This window comes from Squalius cephalus (assembly GCF_949319135.1).
Source record: "Squalius cephalus genome assembly, chromosome: 17".
In the NCBI taxonomy this organism is placed as follows: domain Eukaryota; kingdom Metazoa; phylum Chordata; class Actinopteri; order Cypriniformes; family Leuciscidae; genus Squalius; species Squalius cephalus.
Window position 1 is genome coordinate 9,214,532 of NC_137138.1, and position 17,817 is coordinate 9,232,348.

General features: G+C 35.3%; 1 protein-coding gene across 1 annotated transcript in view; it reads right to left on the reverse strand.

Annotated features, from left to right (window-relative positions):
• hcn1 (hyperpolarization activated cyclic nucleotide-gated potassium channel 1) overlaps positions 1-17,817 on the reverse strand; it is a 99,538-nt gene that overhangs the window by 11,475 nt on the left and 70,246 nt on the right. The window contains exons 5-7 of the mRNA XM_079898207.1: positions 6,232-6,378; positions 4,009-4,249; positions 207-371 (exon numbers count right to left, since the gene is read on the reverse strand). Coding sequence (XP_079754333.1) covers positions 207-371; positions 4,009-4,249; positions 6,232-6,378 — 553 coding nt within the window. The remainder of the gene's footprint in view (positions 1-206; positions 372-4,008; positions 4,250-6,231; positions 6,379-17,817) is intronic.

Genomic DNA, 17,817 nt, shown 5'->3' on the forward strand with positions numbered 1-17,817 from the left:
TAACGGTTTATGACTATATAATCCATACGAGACATTTGGACAAAGGAAAAAAAAGAGAAAATAAGGGAGCATATACAGTACACGTCATGCAACACAATGGTAGATGATTGAGGTGCGATGAAGGACAGGACAAACGCGCAACAAACACACACAAGGTTCAGGCATTAAGCTAGAAGAGGAGGCGAGGGTTGGGTTTCCGGTCTTACCGATGCGGTCCAAGCGGTCGATAGCCACGGTTTCGAAAGCGCGGCGCATCATGGGATATTCCTCCAAGACTTCGTTGAAATGGTCCACAGACAGCGAGAAAAGTCTGCAGTAGGTGTCAGCGCGGACGCTAGCTGTACGACGACCTTTCGTCAAAAGGCAGATCTCTGTGGGAAATAGATTCATTAAACATATTACATATTTTATATAATGGAGGTCACTAGCTGGACAAGGGAGCCAGCTGAGCAAGGCTACTTGGATTAGCAGAAGAGCTAACCTTGAATAAAAGAAAAGGTTAGCATATAAACATAGCATGAGGGTGTGAATTCACATGATGTATTCAGTGCAATATGTGGTGGGCAGTGCTTTTTATACACTTTAGAGACTCTATAACCTTTACCTGATGGTATCTGCAACACTTTTCATGTGTAGGTCATGTGGCGAATGAATTTAGCATTTAGCTTAGGGATGTGCCGGTGAGGAAATTTCCCCAACAGAGTTTTGGAGTTTCCTCCTCTTTTGCACCTTACTTTTAAATCGCTAATTTGAATGCGAAAGTAATATGCGCATGGCCGCATTGTATTAAACAAACAAACAATCAAACATAATAATAACAATAATAATAATTTGTTTGTATAATAATAATAACAATAACCAAAAACACTAACAATTATAATAATACATATTTATGAATATATAGCATATATTTTATAGTATATATTTATTTATTTATTAATCACTATTATCATTATTATTATTATTGTACAAACAATAAATAAACTATTGTTATTTATTTCATTATACATACACATAAACAAAAGCAAACATAATAATAATATATTTGTTTGCATAATAATAATAATAATAATAATAGAAATTGATATAGCCTATATTAATTTTATAGTATTTATGAATATATGTATTAATCAAATATTATATTCAAACAGTAAATCCATAAACAAAGCATAAAATATTGTTATTTTTATTATACAAACAATCAAAATCAAATATAATATTATCATTATGTTTGCATAGTAATAATGATAATATTTCTAATTTATTAATATTATAGTATTTATAGAATATATATATATATTATTTACTATTATTACAATAAATAAATAAACTATTGTTATTTATATTATTATACAGACAAAATCTATCATCTAGAAGTAAGCTTGTTTTCATTTAATACAGTGCACACAGTCTCTCACAGAGAGATTTTTAATGAACCTTAGAACCTGAGTCATCAATGACAGTGTAATCTTGTACACAATTTGGCTTAATCTTCCCCGAGGGGGGGGGGGGGGGGGGGGGAGTCTTCAGTGCTTAGAGAAGATCTGCAAATGGCCCCGTCTTTCAACTTAAGACATGCATGGGTTGGTATACGTTTATATGCAATTTCTGTCAGCTAGAGCTGGAGTAAATAACATATGACTATACTGATTCCTTGAATATATTTGCTGTAAATGTAGGACTGTTCATGCCGTGCTTCAAAATGACAGATTTTTAGCTATTTTGTCCTGAACAGGAAAAAATGCTGTGGAAAAAGGTCTGTGTAGCCTGCGGGACGTGCTAACAACACTCTCCAGCTGGGAGTGGGAACAAGGCGTCGGAGTATTTTAATGGAAATGTGCCATCTCTCTGGCATCATGTGGTGCAGTATAAAGGTGATGGTGGCAAAAGTACTTTGCACTTGCTATTCTATTTCTAATTGGTTGCTTATAGCCTCAAATGTCAAAGTAATGTACATTTTCACAGCCCGATAACAGCGACCGAAAAGTCAAGATAGATGAAGAGAGTTCTAAAGCTACAAAATGATGAAATGTAATGAAATTTGGGATTAATTGTCTTACTATGCACGTCTGTGGCTGACTGCCAAGAGAGGATGAGTGCTTGAACAAGTTAGCGCCTAAGCTAGCAAATGTGTGAAGGTGTCTCTCTCACCCTCACCCTCACGAAAGAGCATCCAATCAACTTGCCCCTGCAAATGGAAATGACGCTTGACCTCAGAGCTTCGGATGTCCGTCGGTTTGGCATGTATCCCAGTTGTGAGCTAACAAATGGGTTTTGCCTGATTTATCATGATCAAACGCCTCACCTTAACTGGCCCTCACCTCACGGCACACTGCCAGAACTTCACTTTACACACACGGATGCTTGTGTGTCCACTGCATGTCTTTAAAAAAAACAAAATCAGTACCAAGATTTTGCCTTTATTAAATCAAATACCTGCTATTCTTTCACCTGGACAGTTTTTATTTTAGTGATGACACTAATAATGTAATAATAATAATACTGTAATTAATCATAATAATAATGATAATAATTTGTATTTATTGTTCCATTTGTTTTTATAATATTATAAATATTGCAATACAATGATACAAACGTTTATATTATTACATTTTATTTCTTATTATTTATAAGAAATAATTTATTATTATTAATAATAAATGAAAAATATATACAATATAATACAATAATAATAATAACAATTTGTGTTTATTATTTTTATTATCATTTTGCTTTTATTTTAATAATATTAAACATTTTTTATTTGTATTAATTCATAATAATACATATTAATATTAATAATAGATACAAATGTTTATTTATATTATTATTATTATTAGTAGTAGTAGTAGTATTATTACATTTTATTTTGTTATTATTATTGAATAAAAAAACGATAATAATGTGTATTAATTTATTTATTATATTTATTTATTTTTAAATAATAATACAACAATCTGTTATTATATGTATTGCAATAATAATAATAAATAGTATTTATTATTATTATTATTATTCATTAATAATAATACATACATACATACTCGTTTTTATTTATTTCCATTTGTATGTATTATTACTAATAATTATTATTAATATAATAATAATAATAATAATAAATACAATTATTTTATTATATAATATTAAAGGCAGTATTTTATTTTAGCAATTTTTAATTAGTCAATATATTGTATTACTATGTATCTCACAGCATATCAGCTTTATTTTCAGAGTTCTGTATCAGCATTGGTCACTGAAAAACCCACGCTGGTCGACAACTACACTGGACGCAGTTTGACTTAATGCCACTCATTAATAATTGTGTAAGTTGGGTTGTCCTGCACGTTTTTGAACGATCTCCGTTCAATTTAGGACCAAGGTCAATGTGTATGAGGTTTCTATCAGAAAGCAGTGAGGAGGAAGAGATTTTCTGACACCGCCAGCAGCTTTGACACACGTACGGCCCCGTGTACACACACACACACACACACGCATATGCCAGCAGCATTCCTGCTATGGGCCAAAATACCCGTAGCAGATGGTTTTCAACTGGAGCAGGTGGCTGGCATCACAGTGTACCCATGGTAGAGCAGGCACAACCTTCATGAATCGTGAGGAAAAATTATTTCATTTCAATTTTTGTTCCCACACTCGTACAGCTTAGGTAACACTGAAGAACATGTGACATCAAGGTCATTTGTGACATAATCTCTGAATTATAAAACTGTATTTAGAAGCTTGTGGTTTCTACATCTCTTGTGCGTTTTACTTTGGTCCATCAGTACAAGATGAATTTGCATTGTATGCATAAGTGTTAAGGTTAGTATTTTTATTTGGTTGTGCTGCAGTTTTGTCCTAAACCCTGTGGCTGTTTGCAATGATTTTTGTAAACATGCACCAGACGGATGTCTTTGACTTGTGTAGCTTATTCAGCACCTTGTGTGGAGTTCAGCAAGACTGTAAGTTGTTTACAAGTTTGTGCCATCTGTTTGTGGGTTTTCAACTGACCTCCAAAGTAGGATCCGTCGGTGAGTTTCAGCTCTTTGTTGAATTTGGTAATGACGCTGGCCACTCCATGCTGTATGAAGTACATCTTTTTACCTACGGTTCCCTCTCGAATAATGTAATCGTTGGGCTGGAAGACCTCAAACTTTAGTTTACTCAGCATTCCCGTCACAAAGTTAGGGTCTGCGTTTGCAAACAGGGGCATAGTGGCCACCAACTTACGACAGTTGAAGTTCACAATTTCCTATAGAGCGAAACAGAAAGAAAACACAACACAATCAACAGACATCAAAAGGTGGAAAAAAGCATACAAGAAATTTTATTTTTTTTGTAAAACATCACGAAAAGGTGTAATATAACCAAAACTTACTTTATTTATTTATTTACTATCTTATGTTTTTGCTTTTTTATATATAGTCTAAATGTATCTCAATATTTATATCTGAAAGGATATTTTTATATGCACAATTTCCTGTGGGACAAAACAGAAACAAGACAGTTGACTATATATATATATATATATATATATATATATATATATATATATATATATATATATATATATATATATATATATATATATATATATACTAAAATAAAATAATAAAAATGCATTTATGACTTCTTTTTTGTAAAATGACCCAGAAAGTTGTATTATAAACAAAAAAAAATTTTTTTTTTGCTTTATCTCATATTATTATTATTATTTATTATTATTATTATTATTATTTATTTATTATTTTGCTTTCTGACAATATTTAAAATGTATCTCAATATTTATATCTGAAATATTTTTTTATTATTATTTTTTTTTATCACAGTGTTGCTTAATTTTATATTCACAAGTTCTAATGGGACAAAACAGAAAGACACAATTTTACTTTATTTTATTTTTTTGGAAACCCAGAAAGTTAAAATCTAAACAAAAAAAGTATTAATTTTTTATTTTATCTTAGTGTTTTGCTTTCTTACAATATTTGAAATGCATCTTAATATTTATATCTAAGATGGTGTAAAGTTTTTAAAAGTTGAATGCATTTATGACCTTTTTTGTGTTTTGGTTATTTATTTTAATGTTTTGGCCTTCTGACAATATTTAATATGCATCTCATTAATTATATCTGAAATTATGTTAAACTAAAAGTTGCTTAATTGTATATTGTCAGCAAAATCATAGAATCATATTGTGCATATTTAATATATTATTTAGTAGGGGTGGGCAATATATAAGAGCAAAATATCTTTTTAAAATACATATTTCAAAGCTTGAATTATTATTTATTTATTTTTTTGCTCAGCACCCCTCTGCGACGATCACAAGCCTCTATAGTCTCTCTTCCCACTGCATTGCAGTGATCTTATTGTATGGAACCTGTACAGTCAGTGTCAAGCTCTCTTCAGCCAATAGCTGAAAGCCTGATGCACATAATGTTCAGTCTTTCTCGTCTCCATGCTGCCGTTGGTGAAGGAAGTGTTTGTTTGCTGTGGCTTATGTGTGAAGGATAAATTTGCACTGTGCTTTAAATCGTGGCGTAGTCGGAAAAGCGTCAGGAAAAGGTTCTGACCGCAATCACACAGGAGGAATAATGAGTTTGATAGCCACGTCCAACCCTTTACCTCCACTAGGGAGACAAGCTGGAGACTTTATCTATTTAAAGCTGGTTTGTCACAAGGCGGTGCATGTAAAAATAGCAGCCCTGACCAACTGAGGGAAAGAAAGAGAGAGATGGAGGAGGGAGGGAGGGAGGGAGGTGCTGCCACAGAGTTGAGGTGTTTTGGGGATGAAGCCGTCAGTGTTATCTCTCACTTTGCTGTGTCATAAAAGACACTCATTCTGTCTGCTAAATCATGATGACATGACTGTTGCATTCTGGGTAATTTTTTAGAAATTCCCATTTTCGGTATGCATACAGTAGGATATCTGGATGACCTACAACATCAGTCAACCTAATATAAACTACTAATGACTGATGAGTTAATCTGCCAGAAGCGGTTACTAGGCTTAAAGAACTTTATGTGGCATTGAAATAATTTGAAAGACCTGTGGTATCCAAAAACTAAGATAAGATGTTTCCTTTTATATCCGAATGAAAAGGATTATGCGTCCAGACAGGGAGATAATCCTAGATCAGCACTTATTTTGTGAGATGCTTAGGTTCAGATGTACCCGCAGCTGCATTGGCTCTGACCCTGGGTCAGCACTACTGTGACCTCTTGGTGTCTAACCTCTTTGAGTGGGTCGTTGAGCTCGTTAAGGATGCTGTCCTCGTCGAAGATCTTGCCCTGGTAGCGATGTTCATAGTAATCGTGGATTTTCTGCCGCATGTCAGCTGGCAGCTTGTGGAAGGACATGTACTGCTCCACTTGCTTGTACTGTGAGAGAGAGAGAGAAAGAGAGAAAGAGTTTTTAGTATAAAAAAAAAGGAGCAAGTAGTCGAGACTTGTACCTTTATATTTAAAATGAATCTCAATATTTAGATCTGAAATGGTGTGAATTTTTTTTTTTTTTTAATCAATCACAATGTTAGTTTTATATTCACAATGTCACAAAACAGAAACAGGAATATATATATGTATATATGTATATATAGATAGATAGATAGATAGATATGTATATGTGTGTGTGTGTGTGTGTGTGTGTGTGTGTGTGTATGTATGTATATATGTGTATATATATATATATATATATATATATATATATATATATATATATATATATATATATATATATGTTGTTATGTTCAAACAGCAACATTACACACTAACTAAAGTTAGAAAAGTGAAATCATAATTAACCACCCCTTTAAAAACCTTACCAATCCTTTTGAACTTTTGAAGGGTTGTAAATATCATTTAGAGTAGCTTGTGAACTAGAAATGTTCATGTTCTCAGATTTGCAATCAAAAGTCAGAGATTTCAATGCTGACATTTCTCATCAAATTCTTCCAAAGCCAAATTATCATGGCTATTATTATCTCAATTGTTTCTTTTTTATGTCCCCCAAGGAATTAGTACTCACCCTGTGGTGAAAATCAAGTTTTTAATGTTGTTTATATGTCTATGTGGTGTTTTTAATATGCTTTAAGACAAACCATGTGTAAATGTGTATTTTCTCCTTATAAATGCCGTGAACCAAAGATAGTCTCAAAAACGCGGTTTGAAATCGCTGGTGTTTCTGACGTCACAAACTACCTTCTAACCAATCACGTCAAAGTGTGGATATCTGAGATGGTGTGAGTGAGTGGAGGCGGGGCTAATTTGCATATTCATAGAACCGCGAATACTAAATGTGGCAAGGGTGTAGAGTTACATTCAAGCTATTTTAAGGCATGAAGAATTTGTTTTCACAGGAAAAAACTTTTAAATATGAGTTTTAGGGAATAAAATTATTAAATGAAACAACACTGAGAACATTTACCTGAGCTATGAAAGAGCAGCCTCTGAGCAATAAAATGTCCCTCCGTGTAGGCGTTCGGTGAAATGATGTTTTTTAATTCATGCATGATTTAATGATGAGCCATTTAGATAAACCCTGTGTAAACACATTCGCACGCACAGAAAATTGTGCTGGGTCATTGGCTGTGGGCAGGTGGTGACAACACTTCCTGTCTGCCAACTCAGCTGATGACATCAGAGCAGGAATGTCTAATCCCAACACCTGCTCCCTTTCACCTGTCTCTGGTTACACATAAATTCAATTATGCATGCATTCTGTACCGACACAGGCTACCCACTCCATACCGTCACAGGAAACGATAGCCTTCCAAGACAGTCAATATCCATCCGAGAACAATCTATTTTAAACTGTTACATTGACTGACTTGCATATTTATAACAGCTCTCCTGTTCATGATTAATCAATACATGCACTATTCCTATACAGGCTTTTTTATCTATTGTCTCTCTATGAATTGACTTTCACCTTAGTGTGAAGTGAGATTCATTAAGAAACTGTTAGACTAACAGGCTATATTATTATGCAGCACAGAAACCATATTCTGATGGTAGACCGCGTAATCTTTCATCGGTGCGGGTGAAATGGCTTTGAATGACTAGGACAATTCAAGCACCAAGCAATTAGGCTAATGTTCCAAAACCTCCCCGTCTCTCGCTCCACTGCATCTGCAGCGGGGACACGGCTAGACCCACGGCTACTTAGCGTCTCGACGGGAAGTCTTAGACAGAGGCCTTGAGAATTTAAGAGCTGATGTCTTCAGGCTGTGGGACGCTATAAGACAGTACCCTACAGGCAGCTTTTAGCTTGACCATATGTCTCTGAGGAGACTTTGTGTCTGATATATAAAGGAATTCACGGTGCATCGACTGGTTGTATGTGCAGGCGGGGTGCTAGTGCACACACACCTGCAAACAGTGTGTTTCAGCACAAAAACATGCATTTTACTCACGATCCAGTTTAATGAATCTGATGAAAACGAGTGTGATGAAATAGTGCTGTGCCTCGAGCTTTTAAGCAGGCAATTATAGGGATTCACAATCTTTTAGTATCGGTTAATGGCTAATATTATAGCGCTGATTTGTTTTGGATACTTAATTGTGCTAACTTTTCCCTATTTTTATATTTGGTTATAAAAATAACACCGATATAAGAGAAAATGAGCACAATGCTGTCATCTTTAAAAGTGTTTTGTAGACATGTTTTATAAAAATATTATAGTATTTATTAATATTTTGAATTAGCTTTTAGTTTGATAGTTTTCACTTTACATTTAAGTAATTTATTATGTTTAATTATGTACTTCTGCTTAAACTTATTATTTTTCCAGTTAGTTTTCAAGGCAGCATTTCAAATTTTCATTTAAGTTTTTAAAGTTTATTCCTTATATTTATATTTTATTTCACTTTAGCTTTTATTTCAATTACCGAAAACAATAGTTTGTTTTAGTTAACAGTAAGAACACTGCGTGAAAAAAATAAATAACACTGTTAAATGTGATCTTTATCAAAATTAATATCTCTTTTTAAAACCGCATTATAATATTTTGATGCCTAAATTCACTTGTGACATTTAAACCACTGAATTTGTATTTATTTTTAGTTAGACAAAATAGTATTTTAATGTAAAAAAAATCCTGTAATTGTAAAATTACAGAAATTTACATGACATTTACATGTTTTTCATGTCATTTTACACAGGAAATGTACATTTGCAGTCTATTTCTGTAATTTTTACCACATTTCAAAAATACATGAAAAATCTGTCAAATAAAACAGTAAAAGTCCGTAAAACTACAGTTTTTTTTACAGTGTGCCATTTATTTGTTATTGGCCATTACTTGATAAATAATTCTCAGCTTCTTGGTCTCAGTCAGAATTTTAAAATTGGTGCATCCAGTCATTGTGGATTATTTCTGTGTAAATTAGTCTTATAATAGATGCCTTATTCACCACAACTCCAAGCTATTTGCCTGTACTAGTTAACGCAGTGTCATTATTTGCATAATTCAGGCAGTAGAATCAGATGCTAAAACAATGTGAAAATACTGTAAATGGTTCAGACACAATTAATTCTTATTCAATTCCCAGTTCCCACTCCCACACATAAGCTGTGTCCCAATTCACAGGCTGCAGACTTCAAAGGCCACACCTTCAAAGCCCAGTGAAACGAAGGACGCATTAGTAGACCGCATTCGAAGAATTGGGACAGCCTTCGCCATCGCCACGCCGCTGTGACGCATTCTGCCTTCGCTAAAGTGTTTTCTAAGCTGGAGAGTCTGAGCCAGCGCTGGATATTCAGAATATGAGTAACTCTGACCTGTGGTCAGTCAGTCGGTGGCAGTGTGAGTGCCATGACCTTCTCTTCTAGAGATGCACTGAGTCACTAGGCATCAGGGCAAAAGCAGACACGCTGATATGGGCTTCCTTACGGAGATATTGTCCATGTATTTATCCGCACACACATAGTGTGCATGAGTACACAAACACCAGTATGAATCATCATTGTAGACTTACTGTAATAACTTGGGATAAGTTAAGAACGGGTTTTAGCACATATTTATATGTACACTGTAAAAAAGTATATGACCAATACGTTATGACAACATGTTTTTGGAAATAAAAGTTATATAACTTTTTTATTCAACTCATTTTTCAAGTTAGTTTAATGTAATTTAAGTTGAAATTACTTAAAAAAAAGTTTTATTTTTTATTTTTTTACAGTGTACTGCACGGCTCAATTTGATTTCAAACTTAAAATTAAACAAGACATCCTCTATTATATATTTTTTTTCATTCCCTTTTTAAATTCTTGATTTGTTTTTGGGGTCGAATAGGTTTTCATGCTCGAAAAACACATTTTACATTATTGCAGCACCTTTCTTTCCAGTCTGTCAGTAACGCTCAGTTTAGTTCCTGTCTCTACGAAGCCCCTCTTTCTGAAATGTGCTCTGATTGGTCGCTGGACCAGTGCGTTGTGATTGGTCAACCACTTCAAGTGCGTTTCGTGAATGGCATAATACACTAGTAACACAGGCCTCTGCCTTTTTATTCTTTTTTTTTACTTATACCTTGGGAATTATTTAAATGAGGAATATTGTGACATGTTCGAGACTAAATGTAACCCTGAGACTAAAATCAGGGTGGAGTTCAGAACCCGTGTTTACTGATTTAGACAATAACTACCTTCTTAGTGAAATTGTGCTTTGTAACTAGACCTTTTTCATGTCCAACATTACATACTAAAGAAAGTTAAAAATGTAAAAAACAGCTGGTTGATAAGCTTGGACACCAGCTTACCACCTTCCATTTTCTCTCTCAGACATTCACAAACAGACATCCAAACTTTGAAAAAAGAGTCTACTTACACACACACACACACACACACATATATTCAGCAAGCAGAATCAGGGGATCAGCCTGTTTGGTTTAACGGATTGTCACAGCCCGATGACGACAGCACCTGTGAATAAACATCGTCTCACACACTGCAGGCCAGTGGCGCTGCGCTAAGACAGCGGGTAGAGACGCAAATGAAGGCGAAAACAAAAATGTCACTTCTTGTTCTACATTGATTACAGCGCATCTGTCAGAGCATGATAAGGCCTGTTTGTGTTTGCAGTACATTGATTTACGCCGAGCTCACAAAGAAGGGGAACTTTTTGGTTGGTCGTGTGGGGAACGGGGGGTGTAGCGGCTTTTGAAGGAGTAGTCTTGAGGTGGTGAGAAGGCACAGAGAAGTCAAGCTGTTTTGGGCATTTGGCTTAAAGTAGGAATATGGTTTGGTACTGCCAGAGTAGATAAACTCATATCATCCTGAGGGGATTTCATAAAGCTTGCTTACATGCACTTCGTGATTCCCACAGAGGTAATGCTAAAATGTTTCAGCCGTCTGTGTGAATGACAGCTGGTGTCCTCTTATTGTCAATGGCATATTTATATATCCGCTTCAAAAAGGCCTTCAACACTTTCTGCAGAAATGCCTTTTTTCCCGCCATGTCCCCTTTCCCCCTTCCCCCTTTTTTATTTTCTTATCCATTTTTTTCTTCCTTTTCATTACCTTTCTTTCCTTCCCTTCTTGTCCTTACTTTTCCTGTCCTTTATACTACCTTCTATTTATTATTTTTTATATATATTCATTATTATTTATTTTGGTCCCTTTTTCTCTCAATTTCCTGACCTTTTCATTTCCTATTTCTTTTCGTCTTCCAGACTTCCTTTTTTCTGTCCCTCCTGTTCTGTCCTTTTCCTTTTCCTATCCTTTTCTTTTTTCCTTTTCATTAATCTATCCTTTCCCTTTCTTTCTATCCTCCATTATTTTCTTCCTGTTTTGGCCTTTTCCTTTTCCTGTCCTTTATATTTACCTTGCAATCTTTTTTTAGTTTAATTTAATTCCTTTTCATTTGCTGTCATGTCGCGTTTCCTTTTCCTTTTCTTGTCCTGTTGTTTTCCTTTTCATATCCCCTCCTTTTTCCTATTTTTTGCCCTTTTCATTTTGTTTAATTTCATCTTCCAGCCTTTTTCCTTCTCCCCTTCCTGTTCTGTCCTTTTTCTTTTCTTTCCATTTCCTAATTTTCTTTCACCTTCCTTCCATCCATCCATCCATCCATCCATCCATCCATCCATCCATCCATCCTTCCCTCCTTCCTTCCTTCCTTCCTTCCTTCCTTCCTTCCTTCCTTCCTTCCTTCCTTCCTTCCTTCCTTCCTTCCTTCCTTCCTTCCTTCCCCACTTCCTGTTCTGTCCTTTTCCTTTCCCTAAAATGTTGTACTTAGTTGGTTATAACGAAGTGATTCATGAGCGTGCAGATCTCACACTGAACAAACTATGGCGTATAGATTGCTGCAGACATGACGTATTTTTGTAGGCCAAACCTGGGTTAGCATTTTAGCACTTCCGGTTCCATCATCCTGAGGTCAATGGGTTTTTTGAATGTATTTTTGGTAAAATGCTTGAAATCGGGTCTGTGGTGAACACAAGCTCAAGATATTTTCACATTTTATTCTACAATATAAAACATCAGTAATACTCTCTTTTTTTTTTTCTTTTTTAAAAAAAAAAGCTTTTACTCGTCTTGTAAAGTGTGGTTGCTAATACAGTAAGTGGCTAAATGGGACTACAGAGATTGTTGGGAACATTAGATGTCATCATGTCGGACAAGTAAACTCATCTACTCATTAGTCGGCTTTCACAGCCTCTTCACGTTCTTGCAAACTATTAATGCTTTTAAAACAAAGACTGAAAGAGTTGTCAGAAGCTTAGCACTTTTCCTTTCCCTGTCATTTCTTTCCCTTTTCTGTACAGGTTTTCTTTTTTTCTGTCATTTCCATTACCTTTCATTTTCCATTTACTTTGCTCCTCTTTCTGCCCTTTCTTCCTTTTCATTACCTTTTCCTTTCCTTTCATTCCTTTCCTTTGTGTTAAACACTAGGCTAGTTCTGATTTTTACTCTCTACTACGTTTCGGGCAAGAGCACAGAAGGCTAATTCACGTTCGGGTTTATTATCAGCGTGGGAACAGAAATGCTTTGTCAAGATTAGGTTTATCACCACTTTCTCTCTTTTTCCCCCCATTTCTTCTTGCAGAAGCGGTCATCACATTAAATGTGTGCTGGGCTCTGGCAGGGTTATATTAGATGTCAGAAACAATCCGCCCAGCCTGTCTGCATCTCTCCTGCGTCTCAGGTGCTTGAGACTGCCCTTCACTCTCTCTCCAGCAAAAAAAAAAGAAATAAATAAATCGAAAGGTGCTTTGATCCACCAAATTGCAAAGGTACCTGCTCAGGAGGATAGACTGCGGCGCGCTCATGCGATGGGGATGATAATACAGATATCCTAATTTGCATGAAGTGAAGATGAGAAAAGGCAAGATGATTTGAGGTCATAATGCCTTTTATTATTCTGTCCCTTTGACAATTAGAATCTATATTTTGGATTTTGTTGAAGTAACAAACATACAAAATAGATCATCTGTATGCATGCCCACAAACTTTCTGATTTTGGCCTCAATTTTGCCTAACAGTAATTGCAATCGACAACGTTTATAAAATTAGTTTCTTGTATCAACATTTTAATATATATTGATTAGCAATAATACAATATTTATGTTTCCTATCATATATTAAATCTTAATCGTGCATGTTCAGGTTAAAATATTAAAGTGCGATAACAATCTAATTATTTAGCATTACCTTCATGTCATGATCATACAATCAAAATGACCTTGAGCTTGCTGTAAATACATTTCCCTTATCGCTAAACAAAACACTGCCAACATCAGTGCTGTGAATTATCACCTATAGTCAATGCTGTCAGTCATGACCAAACCCCTACGAGATATATATATATATATATATATATATATATATATATATATATATATATATATATATATATATATATATATATATATATATATCACACAAACTGACATAAAAGGCCGTTGATGTCACATTCTGCCTTGACTTTCAATATCTTACTGGGACAAATTGTAGAATCTGACAAGCAACAATCACAAGAAAGGACAGCAAAACAGGTGTGCACCTGGCTTCAGCATCCAACAAACAAGCCACCTGTTTAACCTTTGCATTCAATCACACAAGAGCCTGTATGTGTGAAGCACTTCATAACAAGCCTGCTGATCTGACAAAGGATTGTATGCCGTTTTTGATAGAATATCCTCGCCTCGCTCTCCTGCTGTGGAATGCTATGTAAATGCCAGGAAATAATGGCTGGGTTTATTCCTAAACTGGTCTCAAAAATAACATCAGGTGAATAAGGTGAACATTGACCTCACATGAAAGTAAGTTCTCCTCGAAACGCTCTCCTGCTGATCGTCTTTGATCTTGCACTTTGAAAGAACTCTTCCACTCATACGAAGCTCCCCGCTCAGCACACAACCACGTGTCGTGGTTCCTCATGGGTCTGATCTCATCCATGTGCTGGTTTGATCTACTGATCATAGGAGATCTTCTACTGCAAAGCCACAGATGAGTGGACTGATGAGAGATAAGGCTGAGGGAGCGTGGTTATCTTCCATTAGTCGGTGTTCTTATGCTTGTCTTTGCAAATGGAACAGCGGATAGAATCTAAATGAGTCAGACAGTGCAAGAGCTGAGCCAGAAAATTCTTCATCAGATCTGTTATAAAACCACTGATTACAACATATGCCCCGATTTATTTATTTGAAATAATAACTTTATTTTATTTGTATTTATTATTGTTCTTTTTGATGTATTCATCAAGTTTTTTATATTACTTTGGCCAAACTGTAAGGGAGCATTGCATACCTTTCTGGAAATGGTAATGCCAGAATGCATTGCTAAAACCTCAGTGAAAAAATTCAGATTGTGAGAGTCATAATGAGTCAAATACTTTTATTTCAACCCATTTTGTATTTAATAGTAAACAATAGTGAGAGAAAAAAAAAGTCAAAATACCTAAATGTAAGTAGTCTGTAACAATACCAGGCAAATGTCTTGGTTCTCTGTAACAATTATGGTACCATAGCAAAAACTATTGTAACTGATTTATTTGATATATTTTTTAACAATTTTAACAATAATATTAATGATTATAAGTAAATAATACATTAAAACATTAGCATGTAGCCTTCAAAAAATGTTAGTTAATGCATTAAATAAATGAACACAAATTTGTAATATATATAAAAAAAACGAAACACAGCATCGTTGCACAGCATCTGAAACGCTGTTTTGGTCATTCTGAAATGCCCTGTCGTTAAAGTGTGTATGAGGAAGTGACGATTTTGTTCTCTTCGACTGACTGGATGGAAACGGTGCTTTATTCGCAAGTCTTTTATGCAGTATTAAAATTTTGTGCATAAGGTAAATTCGCAACTTTGGATGGAAACATAGCTAATGAAGCTGATATCACTTCAGCGCAAGCTCACTGACTGTGTGAAAACTGTTTATAATCGTGTTCTTGCAAACTATTACAACTCGAACTTTCAGGGAAAAGCAGCCGGCTATCAGCGGGTACCGGATTGACCCGGTACTACCGGAACTGCCAATACTACAGAAACGCTGGTAGGTTTAAGTTTTTAAAATTTAAGTATAGACTTGAATATCGCTACTTTTGACAACGCTAATACAGCAAGGCAGTTCACTAGGTTTTGAAAGTTTAATATCCTAGTTATCCAGGTTGATTTATGCTTGTTAGTGTTGTCTTAGTGTAGGGATAATTCATGTTAGTATGTAGATTTTTTCATATACGTATTAAAAAAAAATATATATATATTTTATACATTTTTAATGTTTTTAGCGATGCTACTTTAATTAGCGTGCTGTGCTTTCGCTGTTAAGCTAGTTAAACTGCCTGGTTGGGACACTAGCACACCAGCATCCAAAATAAGTCCTACTGTATGCTGGTGACCAGCGCTGCTGTTGTTGTCGGCAGTATAGGCCAGTGACATTGGCTTTGTCATTTGACCTCTGCTGTTTATATATAGTGACCACTGAGAAGCCAGTTCGATATGAATGTATTTTGCAGATCTCTGGGCAGGGGAGCTGTATCTAATATCCATTTGCAATGGAGCCAGATTTTAATTGGCATTATGGCGGGATTAAACCACAGCGGTGACATTGCGATTCTAAGTGAAGTGTGTAACACTGCTCTTTGTGTCAAACGCTACACGGCCACGGCAAGGTCAAAAAATCATATTTAAATTGAAGATAAGAGTCAGTGCTGGGACAGGCAGAGATGTAAAATTCATAGAAGCCTATTGTCTGTTTCAGACCGCTGTGTCATTGTCGCAGTGAAGGTGACACCAGCTCCGTGTGCAACTCAGATAAGCCCGTGCACAGCAGCCATGACAGGGAAATTGATGGTACGCATGGCCCATGGATCTGTGCATCACCCTGTTTTCCAGAGTAAAGGAATCTCATTAGCTTGGAAATCCCACACTTTGTTCCACTAAAAGGTTTCAGCTAAATGGCTTTGTCAATCAATAAGATGTAAGGGTTGGCTGTAATGAGAAAATGCAACTTTATAAATGCAAGAAAACTCCTAGATGATATTTTAAACATCGGCCACAAACGAGCTAGAGTGAAACTGAGCCTGTCGTCGTCTCTGGATAGCAGTTGGATCCTATGCTGGGATGTATATTGACGTCATTGACGACATTTAGCACACAGTTTATTTCCTAAGGCAGCTTATAGTACACATGATAAAGAAATTGAAACTTTTGATCCAAATGCTTAAATGCATGAATTTCTTTTTGAAGACAAACAGACATTGTGCCTGCATATAAATGAGCTCAGGTGACTTAATTGAGTTTCAGTTGTGTCTATCAACTTTGTCTCAGGTGTTAAATTATTTAGGAGAAATAGAAATAGACACAAATGAGGAATTTTATGATATTCAGTAAGAGTTAGAGCTACGCTACCATTCAAAAGTTTTTTTTTTTTTTTTTATGTTCCTGAAGAAGTCTCTTATGCTCACCAAGAATGCATTTATTTGGTCGAAAATACAGAAACAAACACCAATATTGTGAAATATTATTACAATTTAAAATAACTGTTTTCTATTTTAATATATTTTAAAGTGTAATTTATTCCTGTGATGCAAAGCTGAATTTTCAGCATCATTACTCCAGTCTTCAGTGTCACATGATCCATCTGAAATCATTTTAATATGCTGATTTGGTGCTCAATAAACATTTCTTATTATTAGCAATGTTGAAAACAGTTGCTTCTTAAAGGGATACTCCACTTTTTTTGGAAATAGGCTCATTTTACAACTCCCCCAGAGTTAAACAGTTGAGTTTTACCGTTTTCGAATCCATTCAGACGATCTCTGGGTCTGGCGGTACCACTTTTAGCATAGCTTAGCATAGATCATTGAATCGGACAGGACCATTAGCATCTCTCTCAAAAAAATGACCAAAGAGTTTCGATATTTTTCCTATTTAAAACTTGACTCTTCTGTAGTTACATCGTGTACTAAGACCGACGGAAAATGTAAAGTTGCGATTTTCTAGGCTGATATGGCTAGGAACTATACTCTCATTCCTGTGTAATAATCAAGAAACTTTGCTGCCGTATATGGGTGCAGCAGGCGTAATGATATGACACAGTGCCTGAAAATAGGTCTAATAGTTAGACAAACTTAGTCCCGGTCACGTTGGAAGTTACCGAGCTGGGGACTTTCAGGTGCTGCGTCATATCATTACGCCTGCTGGACTCATGGTACGGCAGCAAAGTTTCTTGATTATTACGCAGGAATGAGAGTAGTTCCTAGCCATATCAGCCTAGAAAATCGCAACTTTTCGTTTTCCATCGGTCTTAGTACACGATGTAACTACAGAAGAGTCAAGTTTTAAATAGGACAAATATCGAAA